Below are 25,543 nucleotides of genomic sequence, written 5' to 3'. Positions count from 1 at the left end.
TACTATGATATTTTTTGGCATACTATACTATGACTTTTTTATGACATACTATACTATGATATTTTTTAGCATACTATACTATGGCATTTTTTGACATACTATACTGTAATATTTTTTGGCATACTATACTATGACATTTTTTGGCATACTATACTATGACATTTTTTGGCATACCATACTATGACCATTTTATGGCATGCTATACTATGACTATTTTTATGACATACTATACCATGACTATTTTGGCATACTATACTATGACTTTTTATGGCATACCATATTGCAACTTTTAGGACATGCCATATCATGACTTTTTCATGAAATGCCAACACCTTAAAAAACTATACTAGCCAACAGTGATATAACCCATGAAACACTAAAATTACATTCTAGATTTTCACTTTTTTAAAGAAATTTCACAGTCGTCATACACAGTAGTCTTCCTCTGTATGCCTGTACAGATGGCTACTGCTCAAGGCTCCAAAAAGGCCTGTTAGTCAGTTTGACATTGCTCAGTAGTTACAGATGAAGAGCCTTATCAACTTTATCCACCTACACTACCAAACTGCCCTTCAGCAAGGTACTCGGCCCTCACCAGTTGCAGATTGACCTCTGTGAAAACACACTGCTGCCTCAAGGGAGATGGTCTCTCTATTTATCCCCCTCTTAAGTTACATTTGTGACAGAGCTTGGACGTGCCTGTCAATCCACTCGAGGTGTGAACACATGGCCTCATCACAGCCAACAATCGTCCAACTTATACTGATGTTTTTGCAACACTGCAGTGGTTGCAACATGAAGATACCAGATGCAACTCCATATGCAAGCTGATTTCTTTATTGATCTCATCAGCTCTTAATTTAGCTTCAAAATCCCAAACCAACCTCATGTTTTATCACTAACAAATTTGTGCAGATGGGTGTCAGTATGCATCTCATTATGACTGCTTTTTTAAAAATTGATTGGCAGCTATTATTTGGACTTTTTAATGACCCTTATTTTTGGTGTGCAGATAGAAATCAGTGAACTACTTTATATTTGTTTTCTTGGTATCGGGAAACATTCATACACAAGTCAGAGGACATAACCGGTTTGTGTTACAGAAGCAGCCATCACTCTAAAGCCTTTAATACCTCTGAAAGGAGTGTCCTTACTCGATTACAGTCAACAGGCGGGAGCTAATACAGCAGACGATCATCCCCAAGGTTTATGTAAGTGACAAAAAAAAAAAAAATTCAAGGATCAGCCGTTGCATAATTTTGAAAACACGTTGACAAGCGGTCAATTGGGTGGATTGTCATTTACACAAACAGGTAATCCTGGTGTCGTGCTTTGTTACACAAGTCCCTGAAGAAAGATAAAGTGTTTACAATCTGGTTTCAAGAATTGTTCGTGACATTGTCTGCTTTTAGTCTCATATTGTTAACAGCTCTGCAGACACAAGAGGAATTCCCTTACACGGACCTGAAAATCTTAGTGTGAGTAACCTCATGTGAGAAAGCCAAAGAGGACCCTGGTGCCCTCTGGTGGACACTTGCAGGATTGACAGTGTCTGGACAAGCACGTTATATTGATCAAAAATGAGAAGACAGCAGCATGAACTGTTAACACCGACTTTATTTATAACAACGGGGTGGGGGAACAGCTCTACTGAGGTGGCTGCTGCTGGTCCGGCATGCTCCTGATGATGTCAGAATCGCCTGAAGAGGAAAAGAACAACAAGCAGTCAGCAGACCAAGATAAAAATTGATATTAAATACCTCCTATAAATAGAAAAACTGACACTAAGAGGGTGAAGGTTACTAATGGAGCATTCATGAACTCGCCAGAAAGCACCGGCAGGTCAACTAAGTGCTGCCGATGGCTTTTATCAAACAAACCACTGGTCCCGAATTAAACCATTTTGATGAGCGGGGGAAAACCGGTGCAAAAATTCATACACAGGAAACTGGGAGTTAAATTATATATATTATCAAAGTGTTTGAAGAAACCTCAGTCCAAGCAGTGATCTCAAGTTTTTAAAATGAAGGTCAATAGTCATTTTTTCAGTGCCTTTGATGAGCTGCATTGAGTTTGTGAGATAAAGTTGCTTTCCAGCAGTGACGCTGAGTACATTTACATGCACACTAATATTAAACTATTATTCCATATGACAATATTCAGAATTTGATGTTGGTCATAATAACAGCACAGTTAAGCCTTTTTCTGAATGTAGCATTTCCCAATTACAACATATGGGATATGCCAGTATAATTCAGGTTTTAGGAGCATTCTTTGGATGTAATATACAGGCATTCAGAATTTGCGTCTCATTTGGGTTTTTACTGCAGTTTGCAACACACAGCCTCTTGCCTGTTAACAGTCAGCTGTGTGCGTAGTCATGGATACACTGCACAAACCAACTCGCCAACAGTTTGAGGCTTTGATAAAGATGCACGCCCAAAAGGGAAGCCCACATTTCTGATCTGATCGAAAGCGGAAACAACTACTTTTAAACATTATGAAAAACTTGGATATAAAGAGGGTTTGGATATATGCAACTATCTCAACGCTGACCTTTACAAGAAGGTGAGGGAATTTAAGAGGGAGGCTGTGTTCACAGTCCAACAAGTCTGCAACTTGTGGAAAATGATGAAAAACCCTATTTTGATGCGAAAAAGCAAACCAGCACAAACGGCTCCAGCTGTTACACTTAGTGGAATATTCATTTTCATTATCTATGCTAACAGCTTAGTGGGAAAACTGTCTTTTTTGGGACAAAAGTGCGCAAAACAGGACCATGCTGGAAGCCACAAAAAATGTTACGTTAAAAAACAAATCAGAATAAATCCCTTGCATGTTATGAACACATTATTTTCCTCTGACATCTCTGCATCTTGATTTTAGGTGTTGAATGCCACTGTGGTTATACTAGACCACTACTATACTCCTTGGTTAACAGGCTCATTGGATGGAAATGCATTTTCTGTTGTGAATCATTAAAATTTAGAGCTGTGGTGGAAAACTTTGTTGGTGTTTCAGTTGCTGCCATTAAGTTCTGTCAAACAGACTGGCTGGGACCAGTTCCCCAAGGCTAATAACCCGGCGTCACTGTGACTACCAGACAATCCCTGCACAATCTTGTTTTAGAAACATCCCATTAGTCCATTAAATATTCTAGTATGGGCCCACTCCATTTTGAAATCTGAATCAGAGAACAAGCTCAATGTTTGTGGCAGTTGATGGTGTCCAATACAAAAAGGTGGGGACTCACCAGGGTCAATGATAGCCAGTGTGCACACCCTGTAGTATTTTCCACAGGCTGTGCCGAGCTCAATGTTGTTTCCACTGTAGTGGTGGACACCAGTCTTGGCCAGCATAGCATAGTACTCAATCTCAGATTTCCTGAACAGGGAAGAGACGAAGGAAAGATGTGAGTCAAAGCAGCAGATACAAATACAGTAACTTCAACAGGGGACCTAAGAAAAAAATGCCCCAAAAGATAAATCACAATATCACAGACGCTCTAAACATCAAAAATTAGTGTGTAATCAAACAATTTATAACAACAAAATCAAGTTTTTGAAACCTGTTGTGCTTTCCAACATCTGCATCAAAGCATACTTAGGTGTGAAATACAGCTCTGTGGTCAGAACCAATAAATCAGACCCACTGATTCTAAAAAGCTGATTAGCTATGAAGATATTTTTAAATTGTGTTTATTCAGCTTTACAAATAAGTGCAATGCAGATAACATTTGTTTTTATAAACAAACAACCCCAGACACACAAAAAGGGTGATTAATTAATGTGATATGTCCAAAAATAATGACTGTAGGTCTGCAAGCTGCGTAGTCCAGAAAGCAGGGTTTCTGCAGATCCTTAAGTCTTCCGGTATTGAATTTATTAACCTAAAATAAATAAGGCTTTAATTGGTATTTAAATGTCTTTAATCAATCTTTCAAAAGTCTTTAAATTGCTAGTGCACTGGAAGCAGTATTAATTGAGTTTTTTATTTTCATTTTTTATAAAATGCCTTTCACATTGACATCATGCAGATCCTGATAGCGCAACAAAGACGACTTGGGATGCTCAGAGCTCAGCATCCACTGTCTGCTGACTAGCTGTCACTGTACCGTGGGTGACATAGGGAAGTGCAAGGTGAGCTAAAACTGGATAGCTTGGTGTACTTAATGCAAAAAGTTTAACCAAATTTGGCACTTCAGGTTTTGGATATTGTATAAATTATCATAAATTTCATTTCAAGTAGAAACTAAAAGTCTTAAAGTCTTACATCTATCTTGCCTTAAGCTGTAGGAACCCCAAGATAACTCGGGCCCACTTTGACATTAATAATAAAGATATAAGCCAGTATCTTAAGTCTATAACAAGGCAATCCTCATAATGATCATTTTAAGCATTTAGCATAATTTATGCATAAGCAAGCCATGTTGTGAATGCACTGTGCCCATAAAACAATGTTATCCTTGTGAAAACAAATGTTGATGGTACATTCTCTTTATGTTCCAGTCTTGAGACTGTTTATATCCAATGACCTGTTGAAGGTTCTGACACTCAAATTGACTCAACAGCCTACATGTTTTTCTTACATTCAAGCCATAAAGTAATCACATATCCTCTGACATTGCTACCCTTGCTACCCTCTTACAACAACAATCATGACAACTAATTATTCTTTTAAATAACAAGTGTGAATATGTTCATTTTCCTTGTATACCTGAGGGCAGGGCAGTTGTTGGCCAGGATCACCAGCTTGGCTTTTCCCTGACGGATCATCTTCTGGGACTGTTTGTAGCCCAGGACGTATTTTCCACTCTTCATCACCAGCTGGAGACGAGAGTTGATGGACTCCATGGACTTTTTCTGAATAAACACACACACACACACCTGAAGTGAGTGACAGAGACCAAGCTACAGAGCTAATTCACACCACTTGTTGATCGTTGTTACTCTAAATAAAATAGTGGACTTAATTAATTTGCCATTGGCACGTAGGACAGGGAAGTCAGGGAATCAAATGTGTTGTTAAAGGTTCATCAGTTGGACTTGTTGCCACATTTTCTATATGTTTTAGCAAATTAGCATTAGCTAACGTTACACTGCCGGTGTTGTTAGAGCTAACGCAGCTTACAAACGTTAGCCGACAAACAGAGCGACGGCAATAAACAGGGGACAGTCGAGGCATGCTTTCAAATATTCACAGCCGCAAATCTTTAACGCCAACTACACACGCTGTGTGTTAATAATATGTTTATTCGGAGCGCTACAGCGTTAGCTAGCAGGCCCTGACAGAAACACGTCTCCACGTGAAGCAGCAGCCTGGCCCTAGAGCAGCGCGTGCACTCTGGCCCGAGCCTACGCCACTCACCGTTTTCTTTGCGGCCACCATTTTTGCGGTTTAGTCCTGACCGGCCAACCTGCGGACGAGAGGGGGGAAGGAGAAGACTGTCGTTAATGTCCGGGTGATATTAAAACGTTGAAATGAACAAATACCGGTGATTTTTAATCATAAAACTCGGAGCTCGTCTTACTGTGAGTTAACTCCAATATGGCCTCGGAGAGAAAGGAAGTCCCATGGTGCACTGCGCTGCTATCTGTCGGTGGGCCTGCGCACACGAGTACTGCGCAGGATGCTCACTGCTGATGGTTCATAGAGCTTCAGATCAAATGGCTACATGGAAATATACATGAGAAGGAGTCTAAAGCGAGAATGAGACAAAACACAAAAGTAAACTCATATTAAGATATATAAAATAAGTGACATTCATATTTGTATGGAATTAAATTGACTTAAAAAAATGCAGCAGCAAAAGACACCACAGACCCAAAACATGCTCAGAAACATGCAAACAATAATTAAAGCTAATTATAGGTCTTTATTTACTTTAAATATGCAGCATTTGCAGGCCTATCCGAGTGATCATAATTACAGTTCTGTAATAAAATTTTCTATTTAAAGCTTTTTATGTCATCTGTCCGAACACAAAACATATGGTCACGTATAAAATCCATCCATTTTTATCTGCTTCTCCAGGGCCTGGTAGCGGGGGCAGCAGGCCAAGCAAAGCACCCCAGACATTGCTCCATTCTACACTCACTCGTAAACAAGACCCCGAGATACCTCGCTTAGTAACTCTCCCCCAGCCTGGAGAGGGCAATCCACCTGTTTACGGCAGAGAACCATGGCCTCAGATTTGAAGGTGCTGACTTTCATCCCGACCACTTCACACTCAGCTGCAAACTGCCCCAGTGCAAGTTGGAGGTCACACTGTGATGAAGCCAACAGAATCACATCGTCTGCGAAAAGCAGTGATGCAATTCTGAGGTAGGCTACTGCACGTATAAAATATCCATTGTATTATTATAGATATAACTAATGATGCAATGGTGAAATGTTACCAAGTACATTTACACAAGTACTGCACTTAAGTACAAATTTGAGGCACTGTACTTGAGTCTATTCTTCTTAGGCCACTTAATACTTCTACTCCACATTGCAGAGGAAATTTTTTACTTTTTACTTTACCACATTTGTCTTTATCTTCTGTGTAACAGCATAGAAACCGCATACTTTGTTTTTTTATGCAGAAATCAACAGATTAAGATTTCTGCATAAAAAAACAAAATATGCTGTTTTGCTATAATCAAACTACCCAACAGTTTATGTAAGTACAGCTGAAATGATTAGTCGATTAATCCATCAGCCAACTCACAGATAAATAAATGGGCAACTATTCTGATAAACCTTTAGGTTGCTCTCTATTTTCTTTTTTTTCCTTTTTAGATTTTCCTACTTTGGGTACTTTTAATTTTAATACTTTAAGTACGTCTTCCCAATTATAATTACTTACTTTTACGCAAATAACATGTTCAATACAGGACTTTTACTTGGAGTATTTTCACAGTGCGGTATTAGTATACTTAAGCAAAGGATCCTCTACCACTGCCCATAAGTATGTAACATTAACAACAGCATTAAAACACTGTGACAGGGGTCCCTCTAATGCCTAATACATTTACTTTTGATTTTGCTTTTGTAAGTGATTTCATAAGTGAAGGGCTTTTACCTCTAACGTTTTATAGTGTAATATGCTACATTTTGGATCTCAATACTTCCTCCATTAGATTAAATCAGGCTGAAGAAGTTTGTTCAAGGGCACAATGACAACCACCCTAGCTGAGTAGTTCACTTTCCCCGCCCCAAGACGTGGCCGCTGCACACTGACTGAATAATGTATTTTTGTCCCTGCGCCAGCCTCTTGGAAACAGCCTAAGTTACAGTACACAACACAAGCCCACATTTCATCTGCGTGCCCAAATCTTTATAGACTTGTAGCTCCGACACAAATAGCTGAACGCGTTTTTGGTGGAAGAACCACGATGCGCAATTACGCACGGGACTAAAGGAATTTCGCGACCATCCTCTTTCTGATTCTCCTCCAGGGGATCCGCTGACCATAGTTTTGAGTTCTCTCCATTTACAGATACGATATCTATGCGCGACGTCATCAGCGCAGCCACAGCCTCTCCTCACCTCTTACCTCTGAAGTTAACCATCCAGTCCTCTATGTGCACAGGGCAGGATGGGATGCTCCACCAGTTCCCAAACTTCAGCGGTAGATACGACTCGACCCAGTGCTAAGCCCGAGGAGAGCAACGGAGCCAGCACAACAGGTGATGCACAATGCTTTACGCGCATATGTGATGTAATACATGTGTTTAGGGGAGATGTGGAAAATACATTTGTGTTATACATTCAGCTAAATATCGAGACAGAATATTTACAGAAAATAATGCTATGTTGTCAACAGTACATTAGAGGCAATTATTTCCAATCCAAAAATTATTTTAACACACTGTATGCTTTGCATGTAAAATATTAATGTGAAATTATCTCTAACCTTACAAGCAGTGGCACTGACCAAGCACCATCCGTGGCTTCACTTTAGAGACACTGATGGCTGTGAAATATCTGTAAATATGAATGTGTCATAATGGCATCACTCATGTTATGTCCTCAAATAATTATTGGAATCAAAAAGTACTTTTAATAGTTATTGTCGATACTATAAATAGCCTTGTTTCATGTTGGTAATGGTGTCATCATGGAAGTTCACTGCCATCTCTGAACAGAGTTACATCATCCATCACACTGTGGTGAACACTGCTCTGATAACGAGGCCCCAGTGTCCATGCAAATGATCATCAGTGTTTTTCTTTGGGTACAGTATCTGATGTCTGTTGTTTTAGTGAGCCAGAGCTCCACAGTGACAGGATGGGAAAGTTTATTGTCATTATTTAACAGGGGTTTCTGGCTCTGTCCTACCCGAGAGAGAGAGAGAGAGACAGTGGCATGAAAGCAGATTTGGTGACAGTCTACGGTTTCAATAGGAAATGGAGAAGCCGCTTTGGACACTCCTCTGTTGTAGTGGGTCAGAGATGGCCCGACTGTGGTGTATACTAGCACGCATTGCAAGGTGAACAACCAGCACTGGGTCCTGTGGTTTTATTTAGCAGTGTTTACTCTCACTAAGTCTGTGTTGTGTGCAATTACAATAGCTTTGTTTGCAGTTCTGCCATCTTAAGCATTACTTGGCAGAATTCAAAGAAGACTCTGGTGAAAAAACTGGTAAAAGATTCACTAAGTGGGACCACCTCTGAGCAAACGCCTCTTGCTCTGCTTCTCTCTGTGCATTCTTTAAAGAGACATTACAGGCCAACAAGTGCGGCGACAGCATGGAGACACATGCGTGCACGCTCACATAACTGAGCACGCTGAAATGCATAGACTTAGAGTGATATAGTGAGCTGAGAAACCGCACCTGCTCAAGTGTGTTTAAGATCATGTCCTGCAGCTGATCCTGACCTCTGACCTCCTAGCAGAAGAGAGTTCCCCCTATGTCTCTCAATGGAGTGTAGATTTTGACTTCATTTGCAAGTCGCTCTCCAGGTTTAACAGCAGTGGTGCCCCCACGGTGGGGCAGAGGGGCCATGACCACCCTAATACAATTGTTTCACTCTCCAGTGAAAATCACTGGAGGCCGACATTACAGTCTTGAAGAGGCTATGATACAGTCATTTTTTGAGATAGTGCAAAGGTAGTATCTCATGAAACTAGACAACCTAAGGCAACCATCGGGGCCAGCCATGTCGGCATCGCTTGACAGGAAGGGGGGTAAATAACATTCTGAAGTTAGGCTAAGTTTTGGCGAGTGAACAACTGGTGGCATGGCCATTTTTAAAAGGGTCCCTTGAACTCTCATCTCAGGATACCTGAGTGAAAATGGGTTCCAGAGGTACCCACAAGGGTCCCCAAAACTTGAGAAAGTTGTTCCCAGTAAATGCTTTGTTCAGATTCTTAACTTCCCAAAATGACATAGTTTTCAACTATCTAAATACTTAAACAACATGATCCAATTCCTAAGATTCACTTATGGCTTCTGGTTTTGGTTTGCCACCCCCAAGATATTCAGTGACCCCATCTGGCCACCCCTATAAAACATTTCTGGGTGCACCACTGTTTATCAGCTGAATGTCAACAGCGAGGTGTTCTTGAATCATCTTAGAGGTCAGATGGACATGTGTCAGGAACTTCCCCTACTCCTTCCCCTGATGCCAAGAAAGAAAGATGACATTTATTAACCCAAGGTTCATTCATTTACACATTCAAAGAATGCAGTCGTTTTTTATTAAAGGAAAATATTGTGACAAATATCATGCAAAATCTCATTGATACAAAGAAGGGTGATGATGAAGGGCAATGATCCATGCAAATACTTGTGATGCAAATCCTTCCAGAAAAAACAAGGAAGTCATGCACAATGCCACTAAACACATAGCAACCTGTCCATAGAGCTGTGAACTGTGCGGTATGAGGAGGTTAATGTTTATTTATAGCTCTCCACATAATCATTAACCCTTTGTGGCTCCAATTATGCATCAGTGGGGGGTCTCTTTATGCTATTTGACTTCCTTCCCAATAATCTGTGGCAGCTAGCAGCAGCATTATGTTTTAATCCTTTCCTGGCTTTTCAAGGAGGAATAGTTGATCAAGTATTATTCTGTTTCTAGAAAAGCGCACACACTGTTGTTGCTTGTTTTTGTTTGGCGGTAGCTTTGCATGGTCTGGTGGTCAGAGACTGGAGTTTAATCCTTGGATGTTAAGATTCATCTTGCCTGCGTAGGGCTCTTGTTTTGTAAATAGCATCATTCTCAAAGTATGAAACATGATAGTTTTTATTTATAAGATTAAAAAATAAATAAATGTCTTGTCTATTCCCCTCCAAACTTATGAAATATAACGGTCTTTTTCTTGGCACACCCTCACTGGCTGCTCCTGTCTGAGCATAATGAAATCAACAGAATTTCAAAAGGTGCACCTGAATAGTGAACAACAAAAATGTGTTGCATGGCACCCGTAATAATATTTGTTGCTTGTCTCTTGCTTCAGGTTAAGTCAACTCTGTAGCCATTATGTAGGCAACACAAACATAAAGCAAAACAATGGAAACCCAAGAGCACAGTGTTGATGCCTCAGACTGTCTCACAAGTAAATAATGAAAGTCTAGGTCTTGTTTTCTGACCTGACAGGGTCTGTTTGTTTGTGTTGGCCTTTAGTCAGCATGTAACCACGACACGTGGCAGTGCTGCCCCTGCCCTGTGTTGCCATGATGTGAAGTGTGACAAGATGTTCGTGGGCCATTTTTATGACAGACAGTAGTAGAGAGATGAAAGGAAACAAGTGGGAGAGACTGAGGTGCAACACAACATTTGAACCGGGAACTTGACATTATGTCAATAACACACATATGATATTGTTGTGCAAATAATCCAGCACCTTTTAAATTCTTGCTTTATCTCTCAACACCATCTGGCTGCCTTTTCATTATCCATTCAGTGTAATTACTCTTTTTGTGCAATTGCGTACAGCTATGGTTACAGATTCTCTCTCCACCTGCTTACACTCGTATTTTGAGTTTAATTCTTTCATCAAAAAGAGGCAAAACACACAATAAACAAAGTTAAAGGTGGATTTGACTGATTGTGTAGGTATCGCAAAATTATCATTATCATAAACTCTTTTGGCTGCAATTAAAGTGTGGTGAAAATCCAATATCGTGCCAGCCCAGTGCCGATACATATTCCATGCACTTTGACTGCAGTTGGTAGATAAACAGTAAATCTGAACGAGTTTTATATTTTGTACCACAGAAGCTCAACTTACTTTTCCCAGGGGCCACTCCTTAGGGGGCGCCAAAGAGCAATGGTGGAATTGTTGCGTTGGTTATATTAAAAGGTTATTCATTTATTTAAAAGATAAATTAATAAATTAGTATTGAAGATTTTTCAAATATGTATGTATCGTGAAGATACAGGTGTGTGTATCGGGGGGGTGGGGCACCAATGTCTACAATGGTAAAAAATAAGGGTCCCTCAAGAAAAAGGTTGGGAACCACTGAATTAGAAAACGGTCGGCAAACCATGCAGCATCCTATATGGATCATAAGTTGAGTATCCCTGTTTTTAGTTTTATATTATCTGTAAACTGTCCTGTTGGATGTTTGGATCACATGTTGTTTTAATACTCATGTTCCTGACAGGAGCAGCCAACGAGAATGGCAAAGTAGCCGAGGACAGCGAAACCATTCCGGACCAGACACCTGCTGGGGGCAGCGATGCTAAGTCTGCAGATGAAGCTGCTGCAGCCGCAACGTCTGCCGACACTACCGCTGCAGCTCCGACTGCAGGGGAGGAGCCTCAGCCTGCCGCAGCCAGTCCACCTGTAGAGGCAGCTGCAGCAGCACCTGCAGAAGCTCCGGCGGCTGCAGACAGCACCGCAGAGACGGCAGCAAGCTCCTCAGAGCCTGCCGCTGCAGCTCCTGAGCAAGGTAGTCAAAAACAGCACGCCTATATTAACAGAAATTCATTTACAAACTAGAGTTTGGGCCAATTTCTACGTACATTTTTAAGACTCCATTATATTAGTAGACTGTTGGCGAAATTCAGATAAACACACTCAACTTTGGATTCAGTTTTCCTTTAATTCCTCCATCTACTGTAGATACATATAATCTTCACCTGAGCAACTCCACTTTGTCTGTGCAGCACTACCAGTTTAAAGCTGTCGGCTCAACCCCTGCAAGACTCTGAGCATTTTCATTGTGAGCTTAATTTTCTATGCAAATACACTTTTATATGCACCATCTCCTGACAAAATGACCGCGGCAGTCATCTGACATCTATCACACGGACTTCACATAGCTGTAAAGCTGATAAGGATGGAGCTCGAGGTTGTTATAGGTAACTAAAAACTAAACTTAAAAGGGGGGAAACTAAGTAAAACAAAACTGAATTGAAAACAAAAAATTAAAAATGAAATTATAATGAACATCCAATATAAGGTCATTTAAAATCGTTACCACAGTTCGTAGAAAACAATATTCACATTATTTATGTGTCCCATTGAGAGAAGGAGAACTCATTAGGCACCATGCACAATTGTCACCCTTGACCAGCAGTAACCTGAGCACTGCTGTGACCCAATGAGCACGGCACCCAGGTACATATTGTCCCTTCCGTCTTTCCCTAGACCATCCACAGTCCCACTGCAGAGGTAACCAGGTGGTATCCAACAACACACAGAGACGGCTTTTAATAAACACACCAGGGCGGCCACACAAATGTGTTTATGAGTCACACATCTGAGTGTTTAGTTAGTACTGAGGAATTTGTCTCACCGCTATAAGTCTGAGTCTTGTCATTGAGTCTTGAAAATGTATTGAGAGTATGTTTGTCCTCCTGGCTGTGTACATGTGTAGGACTCAGGTCTGAACAGTCTGTTGATCTGTAACTATTGTGTGTTGAGGTTGTAACTGGTGTGAAGGACCAAATGTTTAACTTTAATTAGGTGGCTCAGGATCAGCTTCTGATGTGTGTAAGTTGTCAGCAAAGTCTCCACATCTTTTAAGCTGATAGTTTATTCAGCCACTTCGTCCTACACTAAATACATAATATAGTCAGGATTCACTTAAAGCACAATACTGAACCTGTCAGCCCGTCCTGGTGCTCTGGTGACAGTCTGATATCTAAATGACAACATAATGATCCCTTCTTTAAATTCCAGCAGAGCGCTTCAGAGCATGTGCATGTCCACATAGTGACAGTCGCTCTGCACATTAAATAATTATCTACATATGGAAGTGCTCCACAGGGAGCTGTGTGACACAGTGCACTATTACATTAACTGCTATCAGCTCACTTATTGCTTCGCGATGCAAATAACAAGCAGCCGACAGGTTCACGAGGTCAGCTCTTCAGTTTCCTCTTTGTCTAATGCAAAGTGTCCACCGCTGTAATGCAGCCCATTGAGGAAAGATAGACAAGGTGGCAAAGCCAGATCACTGTGCGATTATGCAATGGGAGAAATGCACTTTGAATCCTTAGAGTGCTGAATAGTGCCTCCAGAGATTTTGCTTTTCTGGAGGAGTCATCCCTTCTGTAGTGCATACACACATCTAAAGCTATGTTAGAGGTGGGAGTAAGTCACATAAGCTCAAGTCACAAGTCTTAACCTTCAAGTCTCTCATAAATCCCAAGTTTCTGTGGTGAGAATTAAGCAAGTTGAGTCCCTGCTGTAAGTCACGCAAGTCACAGGTCAAGTCGTACAAAACTCTGATGACTCAAGAAGCTAGTAAGTTTGCTGTAAAGACACATTCTTGTACCTTTTCTATGTGGGTGTAGAAGTGATGGAGGAAGTTGGATGCTGTGGTGGTCATGTCACTGATTTTTGAGCTGCAGACCTTGTATACCACTGTGCTCTTTTACTGCAGTCATCAACAGCATGATCATCGAATCCAAATTTTTTTAGTTCTGGGCTAGCCACCTTCATAATAGCTGCCTGGTGCATTGGCTTCTGCTGGTCTGCTGTGCCCCAGCAGGTTGCCAGGTCAAGTCAAAGTCTAAGTCAAGTCTCAAGGCACGAATACCAACTCAAAGTCAATTTGAGTCTTTTACCAATCAAGTGACTCGAGTCCCCGACCTCCAGGTAATACTACCAGGCCCAAAACTCATCTGCACTTTATTTTAGGAATATTTTATACTGTTAGATAAGGCCATTTGTGTTCTCGTATCAGCCACCATAGCTCTCCTAGATGTGTAGGACACAGGAGAAGGTTCAGTTCTGCAACCTCACCGCTACATGCTACTAAATCCTACGCACTGGACCTTTAAAGTACACTGTACAGACAATATGAGAGTGTAGAAAGACAGCAAAGTGTAACAAGATGTCATTTCAGCACTGATTAAGAGCACAACATTGATTTAAAAACACACCTTTGTATATTTATCTGAAACATAGTCAACACTGTCCTTGACCTTTGTCTTTGACGTGATCACGACCCCCTTTGGAGTCCAACTTGACTCACCCTCAGTTCAAGCTTGACCACAGCCCTGTTCAGTTGGCCTGCATGCAGTGTGTGTGTGTGTGTGTGTGTGTGTGTTGCCAACACTTTGTTGTCATCGTGGTCTCATTAAGGTGCAATCTGAGTCCACAGAGAAACTAGAGCACGCCAACACATATAGGGCTTCCACTGGCCGTGGATGATGTTGTTGCCTCCGTTTCACAGCCAATGGAGAGAGACGATCGCATGTCACATAAGCAGAGTGGACATGGCAGCTCGTCCACCGCTACATCTGTTAGTGGTCAGGGTTGAAATAATCCTTAGTCACAAGTCTTTTGTAGAAAAGTAACGACATATGTTACTGAATATAAATGTGTAGGTGTTTATCACTGACGCGATTTCACACCTTGGTATTTTAAGGGTATTACAGGCTAAATAATTAATGTTTTTGTTGTTGGTGATCTGGATTTTCCAGAGCAGACCATAATCTCCAATACTGCTCTTAAAGGGTCAGTTCACCCAAATTACAGATAAACATCTTGACTCACATTTGCAGTGAAAAATCATTTTAAAAACACAGTAGTAACCTGTCTTTGCAGGAAGAATGTCTCTGTTACTCAGGCTCATCCACAGACTTTCCAGCAGAGAAATAGTCCCTTCAATAAGAAAACCGTTTGCTGTTGATTATTCAGAGTAACAAGGACAATGTTTCTGGAAAGAGATGCTGCTAGTGAATGTTTAACATGTCATTTTGTAATGCTGTAAACACTCAAAACCAACTCAAATAGGAGCAAGACACACAGACTTTGTGGTGCTTTTGTGTCTTTTTGTAGTCATTTGGGTCTCTCTGAGATCATTTTCTTTTCTTTTGTGTTCATTTTGTGTCTCTGAGGTAATTTTGTGTTTTAATGAGGTATTTGTTGTCACTTTGAGGTAACTTTGTGTCTTTGTTGGTCATATTGAGTTACTTAGAAATAATTTTGTCTCTTTATGGTCATTTTGTATCTTTCTGAGGTAATTTTGTATGTCTTCGATGTAATTTTCTGTCTTATCAAGGTCATATTATGTCTCTTTTCAGTTCCTCTGCATCTCTTCTTGGTTATTTGGTTTCTCCCTATAGTCATTTTGTGTCTTTTTGGGTTATTTTTTTGTCACTTTGAGGTATTTTTGTGTCTTTTTTGGTCATTTGTGTCTCGTTGTAGTTGGTTTTTTTCTGTTTTCAGTTCCTGTCCTCTTTGTGGTATTTTTGCATCTCTTTGTGGTCATTATGAGTCTCCCTGTGGTTGCTTTGTGTTGCTTTGTTGTCATTTTGTGTCTTTTTGTAGTTGTTTGGGTAACTTTGAAGTAATTTAGTGTCTTTTTTGGTCGTTTTACATCTGTTCTCAGCTCCTCTGCACCTCTTTGTGGTCTTTTTGCATCTCTTTGTGGTCATTTGGTTTCTCCCTGTAGTCATTTTGTCTCTTTTTGTAGTCATTCGGGTCTCTTTGAGATAATTTTGCGTCTTATTGTGTTAATTCTAATTAAAATATTTTTGTCACTTTGAGGTAACTGTCTTTTTTGCTCATATTGAGATGCTTAGAAGTCATTTTGTGTCTTACTGATGTCCTTTTGTATGTCTTTGAGGTAGTTTTGTGTTTTATCGGGTTATTTTTTGTCACTTTGAGGTATGTTTGTGTCTTCTGTGGTCGTCTGTGTGTCTTTGTAGTTGTTGTCTGTTTTCAGTTCCTTTGCACCTCTTTGTGGTATTTTTGCATCTCCTGGTGGTCATTTTGAGTCCCACTATGGTTGTTTTGTGTTGTTTTGTTGTCATTTTGTGTGTTTTTGTAGTTGTTTGGGTCTCTTTGAGGTAATTTTGTCTTTTTTTGTTGTTTTACGCGTCTTTTCAGTTCGTCTACACCTCTTTGTGGTCTTTTTGTGTCTCTTTGTGGTCATTTTGAGTCAGTGATGTATTAATTTGACATTTTGTAAGTGAAGGCCAGGGGGGCCCCTGACACTTTGGGACCCCGGTAGGCTGTTCAGTAATCCATCTATAGTGGTCACCAAGCTCCTAGGCCTGTACTCTAATACAGAAATAATAGGAAATATAGACATAACCTCAGCACTCAGTCCACTACTATACACTACTCAACTTATACAGAAACAGTTGTGAAAATGTATCAGAACCTCTACTATGTCATATCAACACAGACATTTTAGGTGCTTAAGTGACTCATACACCATCCATGCTCCAAGCCTTTAAATTTGATTGTTTGTTGTTCACAAGTGAAAATGTCTTTCTTTCTAAACAGAGAAAACAGAGGCCACAGCGACTGATTCAGAGCCCAAAACAGAGGAGGCACCAGGTGAGTGGTGCTGTGATGTCAGCAGTCACATAATCTTTATAAAAACATCCGAGCCACTCTCACGTTTTCCCTCTTCTGTTTTCAGCTCCCAGTGAATGACGTGCAACATGAACGACTGCACGGATGAGTTTGTTCCAAGTGTCTGACCTTGTTTGTATGCACGAGTGAAAGTATGTGTAGGTGTGCGTTTGCCTGTGAAAGATACCGCCTTGTTGCCAAGATGCACACCCTGTGATAAACCACTTTCAGTCAGGGTTCCTCAGTCATCACTGTGCCTTCTTCCCCTCATGATGGTGTGTGGCTGCAATTTCTGCTCCCAATCTGTACATAGACAGAGTTCTACGGCACTTCCTGTTTGTTTCCAGAGGACGCCGTCATATCAGGTTAACTTAAATGATAAATTGTCTTTGAAATTTCTATTTATTATCTGTATAGAGATTTATAATAGCAAATCTTCTTGATTTAACCTAAGAGTCTATACTTTTCTATAAAATTATAATTCTAAGGAAACCAAAGCCAAAGTTTATTTGATTTATGAAATTATATTCTTTTGGGGGTAGCTGGCTTTGATTTTACAACCATGTTTGTAATGATTATGATAAGCTGAGACTATAATCATTAATGTAAGAGCACAGATGAGATAAAAGTGCATGTGAGACCTCTTTTTTGTTTCTGATGTGTCATGATTTCTCTCTAGGAAGACAACCTGAAATTTCTAATAAGCTATGAGCAATGAAAAATTAAAAAGGCCACCTTAAAAAATATGCATCTAATACATGTCTTTTCTTTGACACCAACAAGGTCTGCAGATTATCTTGATTAACCGGTCCCTCTAATGCAGGATAAATCCATGTGTCTGATGTGATGTTTCATGGTGAAATAACCATTTTGAGATCAGAGGTTTTACTACATTATTTATTAGTGAGAGCTGCACTTAAAACATGTGTTGAAATATTTCTCTGGAACAAAACAGAAGATGAGGTAAGGTAACGAACCAGAAACCACGAGGAAGATGAATCTGGCCACTGTAACTAGGGAATGTTAGACTGGCTGTACAGACACAATACCACTTCATCATTACACTTAGTTTAATGCTGGCGAATTACGTGCTGCTCAGCTGTTAAGGGTTTTAATATAGAGTGGTATAACGGTGACAGTAGTTCACTAGTGCAGTCAACCAGCCATAGTGGCCAGAAGAGAAACACATTACTGTTATAACCTGAAAATGTGGTAAAAAAAAGAAGTCAACAAGATCCTAGTTTAGTCTTTCATGTGTCTTAAGGCTTACATTGTCCAACTATAAAAGGTCACGTGATGGTTTAACTACAGCTTGTTTGGGATGGGGCCGTCTAGTCAGGAGTCTGAGAGAGGACCAAGAACAGCAATCGCCTCAATTTCCACCAGCCCACCCTGAGGAGAGAAAGAAGGAGACAATGAGGACATAAGAAAGGAGGCAGTGTGGGTAACAAGACAATAAAATGCCTCTCAGTATTGTTTATGGATGGATATTGATTCTTTTTTTTTCCACTACAGGCGTTCAGTATAGCTTTGCTTTCAAATGTTTTAGCGGCATCTCGATAGATGAACTGCCAACTCTGCTAGACTTCACCACACCTCCAACTGTACTGGTTGTAGCTGCTGCACCAGTGGGCGAATCTCACGTCACATTAAATCATGGCAAAAACATACAAATCTTTTTTTTTTTTTCCTTGATTTGGGTACCAAAAAATGCAGGTATGCTTTGACCGGAGAAGTTTTAGTAGTACTTAGTATTTTTTCATTAAGAAGTGACAGCTGTGGCTCAGAGGTGGAGCGGATCATCCACTAATCGGAAGATCGGTGGTTCAATCCCTAGCTCCTCCATCCTACATGTTGAAGTGTCCTTGAGCAAGATACTGAACCCCAGATAGTCCCGATGGCTGTTCCATCAGTGTGTGAGTGTGTTCAAAACTAAGTAGCAGGTGGCACCTTGTATTTCCTCGCTTCCTCTTATTTAGCTGAGATTTGTTCGGGCAGGGTGAGAGTATGAGACAGGGCCTGACAGCAAGTGTCTCTTGTCAAAAGCGAGAGTGGGTGACCCTCATTTAGCATGTTAGCAAGCTAGCATTTGCTAATTAGTGCTAAACAAACAGTACAGCTGGGGCTGATGGGAATATCATTAGTTGTGCAGGTGTTTGGCTATAAATTGAAGTATTGGACAGTAGTTATTTGGACCTGATGATGCCACTGGATTAAAAGTCAGGGGATCACCAGTGTTATTACAATCATCCTGAGGGGAACATGAATGTCTGCACAAAATTTCATGGTGATGTCAAATATTTGCTGATAAATTTCACTCAAAACAAAAAATGGAAAAGTTGGAAAATCATGAGTGTCTCTACAAGATGTCATGCTAATAGTTGTGGATATATTTCAGTCTAACTAAAGTGGTGGCCCAGCCAACAATTAGTATTCATAAACTACACGTGGATGATGGAAAACACATGGCACAGATGAAAGAGCACGCACCTAGCTACCATAAACTTCCTCCCCATGTGTGTGGATGTTTATGAACCACACCACAGGGTGCTGCAGTTCTGTGCTGGTGTGCAGGTTTTGTTTGTACTTACTCTGGGGAGAGCAGCGACTTGGTAGGCAGCTCTGGCAGGGAAGTTCTTACTGAAAACTGGAGGGAAAACATTTGCATTATAAAAAAAAGCATATATTGAAAACCACCAAGTTAATCTTTAACTATATACGAATGGGTGATTTGATTTATGGGTCCCACCGGCTTTTAATGATGCACACTTTTTGAGTATAGAAAGAAAAAAGTAAATCATCTGTTGGAACGGATGAAACACTGGAAGATTTTTTTGCATTTCACAAACAGTTTTAAAACAGAGACAAATCTCCAAAAGGCAAATACAAGTAATCACATTTAGTCAAAACTTTGGGCACGGTGAGTCAACATCCATATGACACATGTCCCCTCCTTCCTCTCCTTAGGGTCAGGGAAAGTTCCCTACCCGTGGTTTAGGATTTAGCAGAGTTAGGAGGGAGAGCTTGGAGCCTGTGAGTCAGCAGGGAGTTTGATGGGAGGGTTGGGTTTCATCTGTGTGCCTGAACGCTGGTGTCCGTTTACAACTCACTGGGCACCGCAGCTTCCATTACACCTGTCTGTTGTGATCCAGGAGGAAATGCCCAGACTGAGCTGCCTGTGAGAGGAGGCTGCATTCATGCAGCAGAGGAAGGGCTGAGTGAGCCTGTCTGTCAGGTGAGCGCTTCACCTGTCAGCGCTCATTTTTAGGGATGTTGGTGTAATACGAGGCGCAGGATCTATGGATCCTGGAGTTTGCTGCTGGTGTAGTGACAAACTTTTACAGAATAGTAAAGGATAAAGTATAAAAATGTACAAAAAAAGTAGAAAACTGTGTGCTGAATTTCATTTGATTTTTAGGTGGAACATTATTTACACATCTTTAAAGTTTAGGTGTGGAGGATTTAATGCCATCTAGTGGTGAGGTTGCAAAACTGAAATTTTTCACATGTGCCAAAAGTGTAGGAGAACTATGGTGGTCGACATGAAAATGGGAATGGCCCTGTCAAGAGCCAGTGTTTATTAGTCCGCTCTGGACTGCTGTAGAAACAACATGGCAGACTCCATGGAAGAGGACCCACTCCGTATGTAGATATCTCGTCTCATTTTCAGGTAATTATACACTAATGAAAACATAGTTATGAATATTATAAACCATTTCTGCCAATAGAACCAGAACTACAATCTGCAATACCACACCTGGCCTGCCACCTGCACATATGACCAATAAGATCCACAACCAGACCAGACCTGCCGGTACAAGATTTGTGACCTGACATGAAAACATAAATCCTATAATAACCATGCGTGCTTAAAATTTATGGTTAGGCAGCACATTCAACGTGATAATTTGGGGATATTTAATACATGTAAAACTAAGATAATATAGTTTAAAACAAACGTAATTCAGGAAATACAGTCTAAAATATTTTTTTCTTATTCTCATAATATTGAGCAGTACGTCTCCACAGTTCACATTCCTGTTTGTAACGCACCTGATTGCAGGGGCGCTCATATTCCAGCTGGCACAGAAGAGAGAGCCAACACACAAAGTCAGCAGTCAGAGGGTTAAAATGTTTGAATATTAAATTAAATTATTATTAGTCTCATTATTTTTTTGTATATATTTGTCATCCAACACCCATAATTTGGCTGCATGTTTTTTGTTTTACCAAAAACCAAACACAGAAATAAAATCAAGACAACATACCACATGCAAATGGACTTTTTTGTAGGTCGATCATCACATCAGGTACCTGCGTGTCAAACCTATAGGACTCTGCCCTACATCCTACACACTGGACCTTTACATTTACAGCAATCATGAAATGGAAACTTTAAATTTAAAGAAACACATGTATTGTGAGATAGAATATGATATGCATATACATTAGGAAATGGAAAAACAAAAAGTTCCAGCTATTCCTTTTTGAAATCAAAATATCATTTCTTTATTTGAAGTCAGAATAAGGAAGTAGAAGTGCATTTATGTTCAGTTTTACAATGCATCGTTTGAATGCAAATTTAATAAATAAATTTATAACAGCGATAACAGATCTTTTCCACAGCAGACATTTTGGTTCATCATAGAGGAAAAGCACAGAAGTAACTAAGGACCTTATAAATGACTACACTGCATTACTGTCATGACTCACTGGGACACTCAATGGAACTGAGCCATTGTTAACAAAATTAGTTTCACCTGAGTTTTTTCTTCTGTGTCAAGTCAAAATGTAAAAAAGGTCCATTATCTCCACTCCTGTCTCCACACACAGGAACATGAAACATGACCATCAGTAAAGACAATTTGAGAGTATTGACATCTCTTTAATATCTCTGATCATACCTCCCTTCACTGAAATGAACCGATGACCCGGTCCCACACCAAACGGTGACTCAGGTGTTTGTGCAAGCAGAACAGTCATTATTCTGTGACAGCACCACAACGATGATGCTTACATGAAGTGAATAAAGTAGACTTTGTGTATCACTGTGTGTGACATGACAGGCCAAGAATGTGACAGCAGCTCGGACAATCTTGGTTAAAGGCTGCCCCTGTGTGGCTAGATTAGAAGACCAAAGCTACCATTTACCATTATAATCTGATTCCTAGCATGATATCTAAAGCACCGAGTGTGAAAAGGAGTAAAGTGTTGCCTTACATGTTTTGTAGACCTCATTGACGCTGTTAAAGTCGTTGATGTCAGCGAGCAGCACGGTCGTCTTTACCACTGAAATCAAAGAGTTGACTCTGTCAGAGAGTCTGTCACGTTTAAACACTGAGATCATATAAAACACACCAGCAGCAGCTGAGTTCGTGCTGAGAGCTCACCATTGGTGTAGTCACAGCCAGCAGCTTTAAGGATCTCCCCCATGTTGATGAGAGCCTGTGGGATGAGAGATCAGTCAGTTTTTAATGTAAATTACTAATGGAAATAGTGTTACTACTCTAGGATTAAAAGAATGTCCTCACCTGCTTGGCCTGGGCCTGCACCCCTCCATCTACCAGCTGACCAGAGGCCACGTCCATCCCCAGCTGACCTGAGATGTACATCGTTCGGTCCACAACCACCGACTGGCTGAGGATGAGAGAGACACACACACAGACAGATAAATACACTGCTTAGACCTGGACACTAAACACTGGACATTTAATTTCATGTGTCTTAAACAGTTCAACAGAGGCTAAAAGATCAGTTTATACAAAAGTGGCAAAGCGGGCTCAGAAGTATGACATCATGTGACATATGTCAAAGTTAAGCAAGGGTTTAAACTGGAGAACTATCTGTTGCATGAAAGCCAGAAGTACAGACAGGCTATTTGTAATTTTAGAGTGAATAGCACCAGAATTCCTAAAGTGGAAGACAGAAAGCAGAGGATCTGCAACCTCTGCTGATAATCACGTGAGAGATGAGCATCATATTGTATCTGAATTTACAGAGAAAGGTATTTGCCAAAGTATTATTTAAACCATCCATCTATGTTTAAATTAATGTTGTAATTTCAATCAGATGAGCCAAAGTCATTTGTAAACTAGATGGGTTTTTCTTAATAATATCCTTCCTTTGTTTAAGTAACATTGGTTGTACTTTAGCCACACTGTGTGCCGTTATGCTGTTATTGTACGTAATGTTTGTACCATGTGATATGGTCGTGAGTTAAATAAATGAAAAAATGAAATGAAACACGTCATCATGATCAAAAAGACGAAAGCTAAAATAGATTGCCAAAAAACCCTGCATATCTTTATTTAAAAGGAATATTCTAGAGTAAGTAAAATACCATTTGTGATGATTTATACTTCTCATTCTATATAATTATTATTATTTGCTTTTATTCTGTTATTGTATCTACCCCTTTACTATTCTACTTTTATTTATTTGTGTGTGTGTGTGGGGGGGGGGGGGATTATGCATGTAATCTGCTTTACTGTATATACTATTTAGGCTAATCAATCCAATCAATCTTTAACTTATGAGTGAATGTAGATGTAGATGATGTAGATGTAACATGCACATCTACATACTGAATATTCAGTATGTAGATGTGCATGTTACTTTAGTAATGGAGACGTAAAATGATTTATGTCTATATGACTGTTGAACATTACTAAAAAAAAATGGCGAGCACTCAAAAAAGCCCATTGATTAAGCTGTTTCTGCAATAAAAATATCTCATTGACATGAGTGAATCATCAGTCTGATTATGCTGAAACCTCAAATTCATAATGTAAAGCCTCACAGTCGCTCTGTGTTACACTTTTGGTGGTTGTTTATTAAGTCAAATGTTCAAAAAAAAGAAAGATATATTTAATTTTGTTTATTTCTTTCTGCTAAATACTTATCTATTTTACTAAGAAGTTTTCTAATGGGTTGAAATTTGTTTATTTATCATACCACTAGTACTGTCTTTGAAGGCAAAGTCATATAACAAATGTTTAATCTGTATTTTAATGTTTTATAACTTTACCTTCAAAGAAAAGGGAGACAAAAACAAAAACAGAACACCTGTAACTATGCTGTGATGTAAGAATTGTGCTCCAATTTTGTTCTAGATAAAAATTTAAATTTGAAAAAAAAAAGAAAGATATGAACACTTTAAGGGGAGACACCAACAATGGCTTAAGAAAGTTGACTCAAAATAAATCAGAGGCCATTCAGTCTGAAGTAACTCCACCCACTGACAGCCAATTGGCCGGAGCAGGAACACCCCTCACTCTGTGCACAGGCTCAATTCAACAAAATAATAATAATAAAAAATAATAATCAACTCGCTTTAGTGTCGTATTTGTGTTGTTGGATTTCATTATTTCTAATAATTTCAAATAATTTTGGTTTTAAACAAGCCATTAAAACAAAATGGTGCTTTTTGCATCTCTACAGATTCAGACCCAAGTAAAGTTCAGACACAGTAAATCACAGGACATTAATCCTTACCTGTATATGCCCTGTCTGACAGGGGCTTTCGGTGTGTAGGGGCAATGTCGACGAATAGATGCCATATCAAGTCAGCTGTCTGTCTCTACCCTGCGGTGCTCCCTCTGCTCTGCTAAAGCTCAACCCTGACACTGTGTAACGGGGTCAGGTGAGGCAGGTGAGTTCATTGTACGCTAAGACCCGCCCCTGGTCAGACACTGGACTGTCCCTGAGATCCATTCATTCATTCAAACATTTTGTGCCCCCCTGCACCCCACGTGTCGCTATAAACAGATGGTGCATGTGTCTATTTTATAAAGTGTAGGCTACTCACCTGTATGGCCCGATGGCAGCAGGGGCCGATGTAGTGTTGATGATCTTTCTGTTGAGCGCAGACATGTTTTCCTGAAACCTTTCTACCGTGCACAGCGGCTGTGAATAAAAGAGGTGGTTGTGCAACAGTTTATGGAGAGCACGAACAGTTGCTGTGTGTCGTAAAGTCTACCGTAATGTCTATCAAAAGGAGCACGCTGCATTTTTGGAGGCGCTTCGAAGAACTTTCCTTTTATCTGACTTCAGGGGGCGCATTCATGGAATGCGCCAATAGTAGAAGAGTTACGGTACAACAGGTGCTCATTCATGGTTCTTTTTTGAACAGACTTATTTATTCATCTTATATGTACTTAAATGTATTTGTTGAAATTTAGTGAACATAGATAACACTCTTCCCCCAGTCCAGCATGCCACACTACAAAAGCTGTTCAGAAATGGCCTGTGGAGCGTGACAAAAAGCTCAAGGTGTCGACCTGGCCTCTAAATATCCCAGGTCCCAATCTGCTCAAGGATTCTTGTGATGTGCCGGTACCCCAGATGTACCCCTAATCCAAGGTGGGGTCTCCTTGGATCGGACTTGGCTCTGACCTGTTGAGGCATGGACACAGGATCTCTGGGAGTGTCCTGTGGTGCATTGGCGGCAGATCCATTTAGTCCAGTGGGTTGTGAGGTGGGTTAATGGCACGTGCCACAGATGCTCATTCAGATTGGGATCTGGGGAATTAGGAGGCCAGGCTGACACTTTGAGGTCTTTGTCACATTCCTTGGGCCATTCCTGAGCGATGTTTGCAGTGTGGCATGGTGCATTATCCTGCTGGGGGGCCACTGCCACTGGGGAGTACTGTTGCCATGAGGGAGGGGGGTACTTGGTCTGCAACAGTGTTTGAGTGGGTGGAACATGTCAGGTGGTATCCACATGAATGCCAGAACCAAAGGTTTCCCAGCAGAACAATGCATTGGAACAAAATAATCAAAGTTA

General features: G+C 40.4%; 3 protein-coding genes across 4 annotated transcripts; 1 reads left to right on the top strand and 2 right to left on the bottom strand.

Annotated features, from left to right (window-relative positions):
- Positions 1-1,599: 1,599 nt before the first annotated feature.
- Positions 1,600-5,629, bottom strand: rpl30 (ribosomal protein L30). The gene is made up of 5 exons (XM_049602483.1): positions 5,531-5,629; positions 5,368-5,416; positions 4,717-4,862; positions 3,254-3,384; positions 1,600-1,700 (listed from the first exon to the last, which is right to left on the bottom strand). The coding sequence occupies exons 2-5, from the start codon at positions 5,386-5,388 to the stop codon at positions 1,648-1,650; spliced, it is 351 nt and encodes a 116-aa protein (XP_049458440.1). The 5' UTR covers positions 5,389-5,416; positions 5,531-5,629; the 3' UTR covers positions 1,600-1,647.
- A 1,625-nt stretch (positions 5,630-7,254) lies between these two features.
- Positions 7,255-17,504, top strand: si:dkey-284p5.3 (uncharacterized protein LOC557830 homolog). The gene is made up of 4 exons (XM_049602482.1): positions 7,255-7,673; positions 11,600-11,887; positions 16,687-16,740; positions 16,826-17,504. Exons 1-4 carry the CDS (start codon positions 7,583-7,585, stop codon positions 16,837-16,839), a joined length of 447 nt encoding a protein of 148 aa, XP_049458439.1. The 5' UTR covers positions 7,255-7,582; the 3' UTR covers positions 16,840-17,504.
- A 137-nt stretch (positions 17,505-17,641) lies between these two features.
- rida (reactive intermediate imine deaminase A homolog) lies at positions 17,642-24,717 on the bottom strand. 2 transcript variants are annotated; one of them, XM_049603205.1, is made up of 6 exons: positions 24,566-24,717; positions 22,290-22,395; positions 22,149-22,203; positions 21,979-22,047; positions 19,350-19,405; positions 17,642-18,150 (listed from the first exon to the last, which is right to left on the bottom strand). In XM_049603205.1, exons 1-6 carry the CDS (start codon positions 24,628-24,630, stop codon positions 18,094-18,096), a joined length of 408 nt encoding a protein of 135 aa, XP_049459162.1. In that variant the 5' UTR covers positions 24,631-24,717; the 3' UTR covers positions 17,642-18,093. The 2 variants fall into 2 exon arrangements, with proteins under 2 accessions (XP_049459162.1, XP_049459163.1); XM_049603206.1 differs by lacking the exon at positions 24,566-24,717 and adding an exon at positions 24,253-24,389.
- Positions 24,718-25,543: the final 826 nt, after the last annotated feature.

This window comes from Epinephelus fuscoguttatus, linkage group LG17 (genome assembly GCF_011397635.1).
Source record: "Epinephelus fuscoguttatus linkage group LG17, E.fuscoguttatus.final_Chr_v1".
NCBI lineage: Eukaryota > Metazoa > Chordata > Actinopteri > Perciformes > Serranidae > Epinephelus > Epinephelus fuscoguttatus.
Note: the sequence above shows the minus strand (reverse complement) of the source record. Positions and strands in the feature narration are given on the sequence as shown.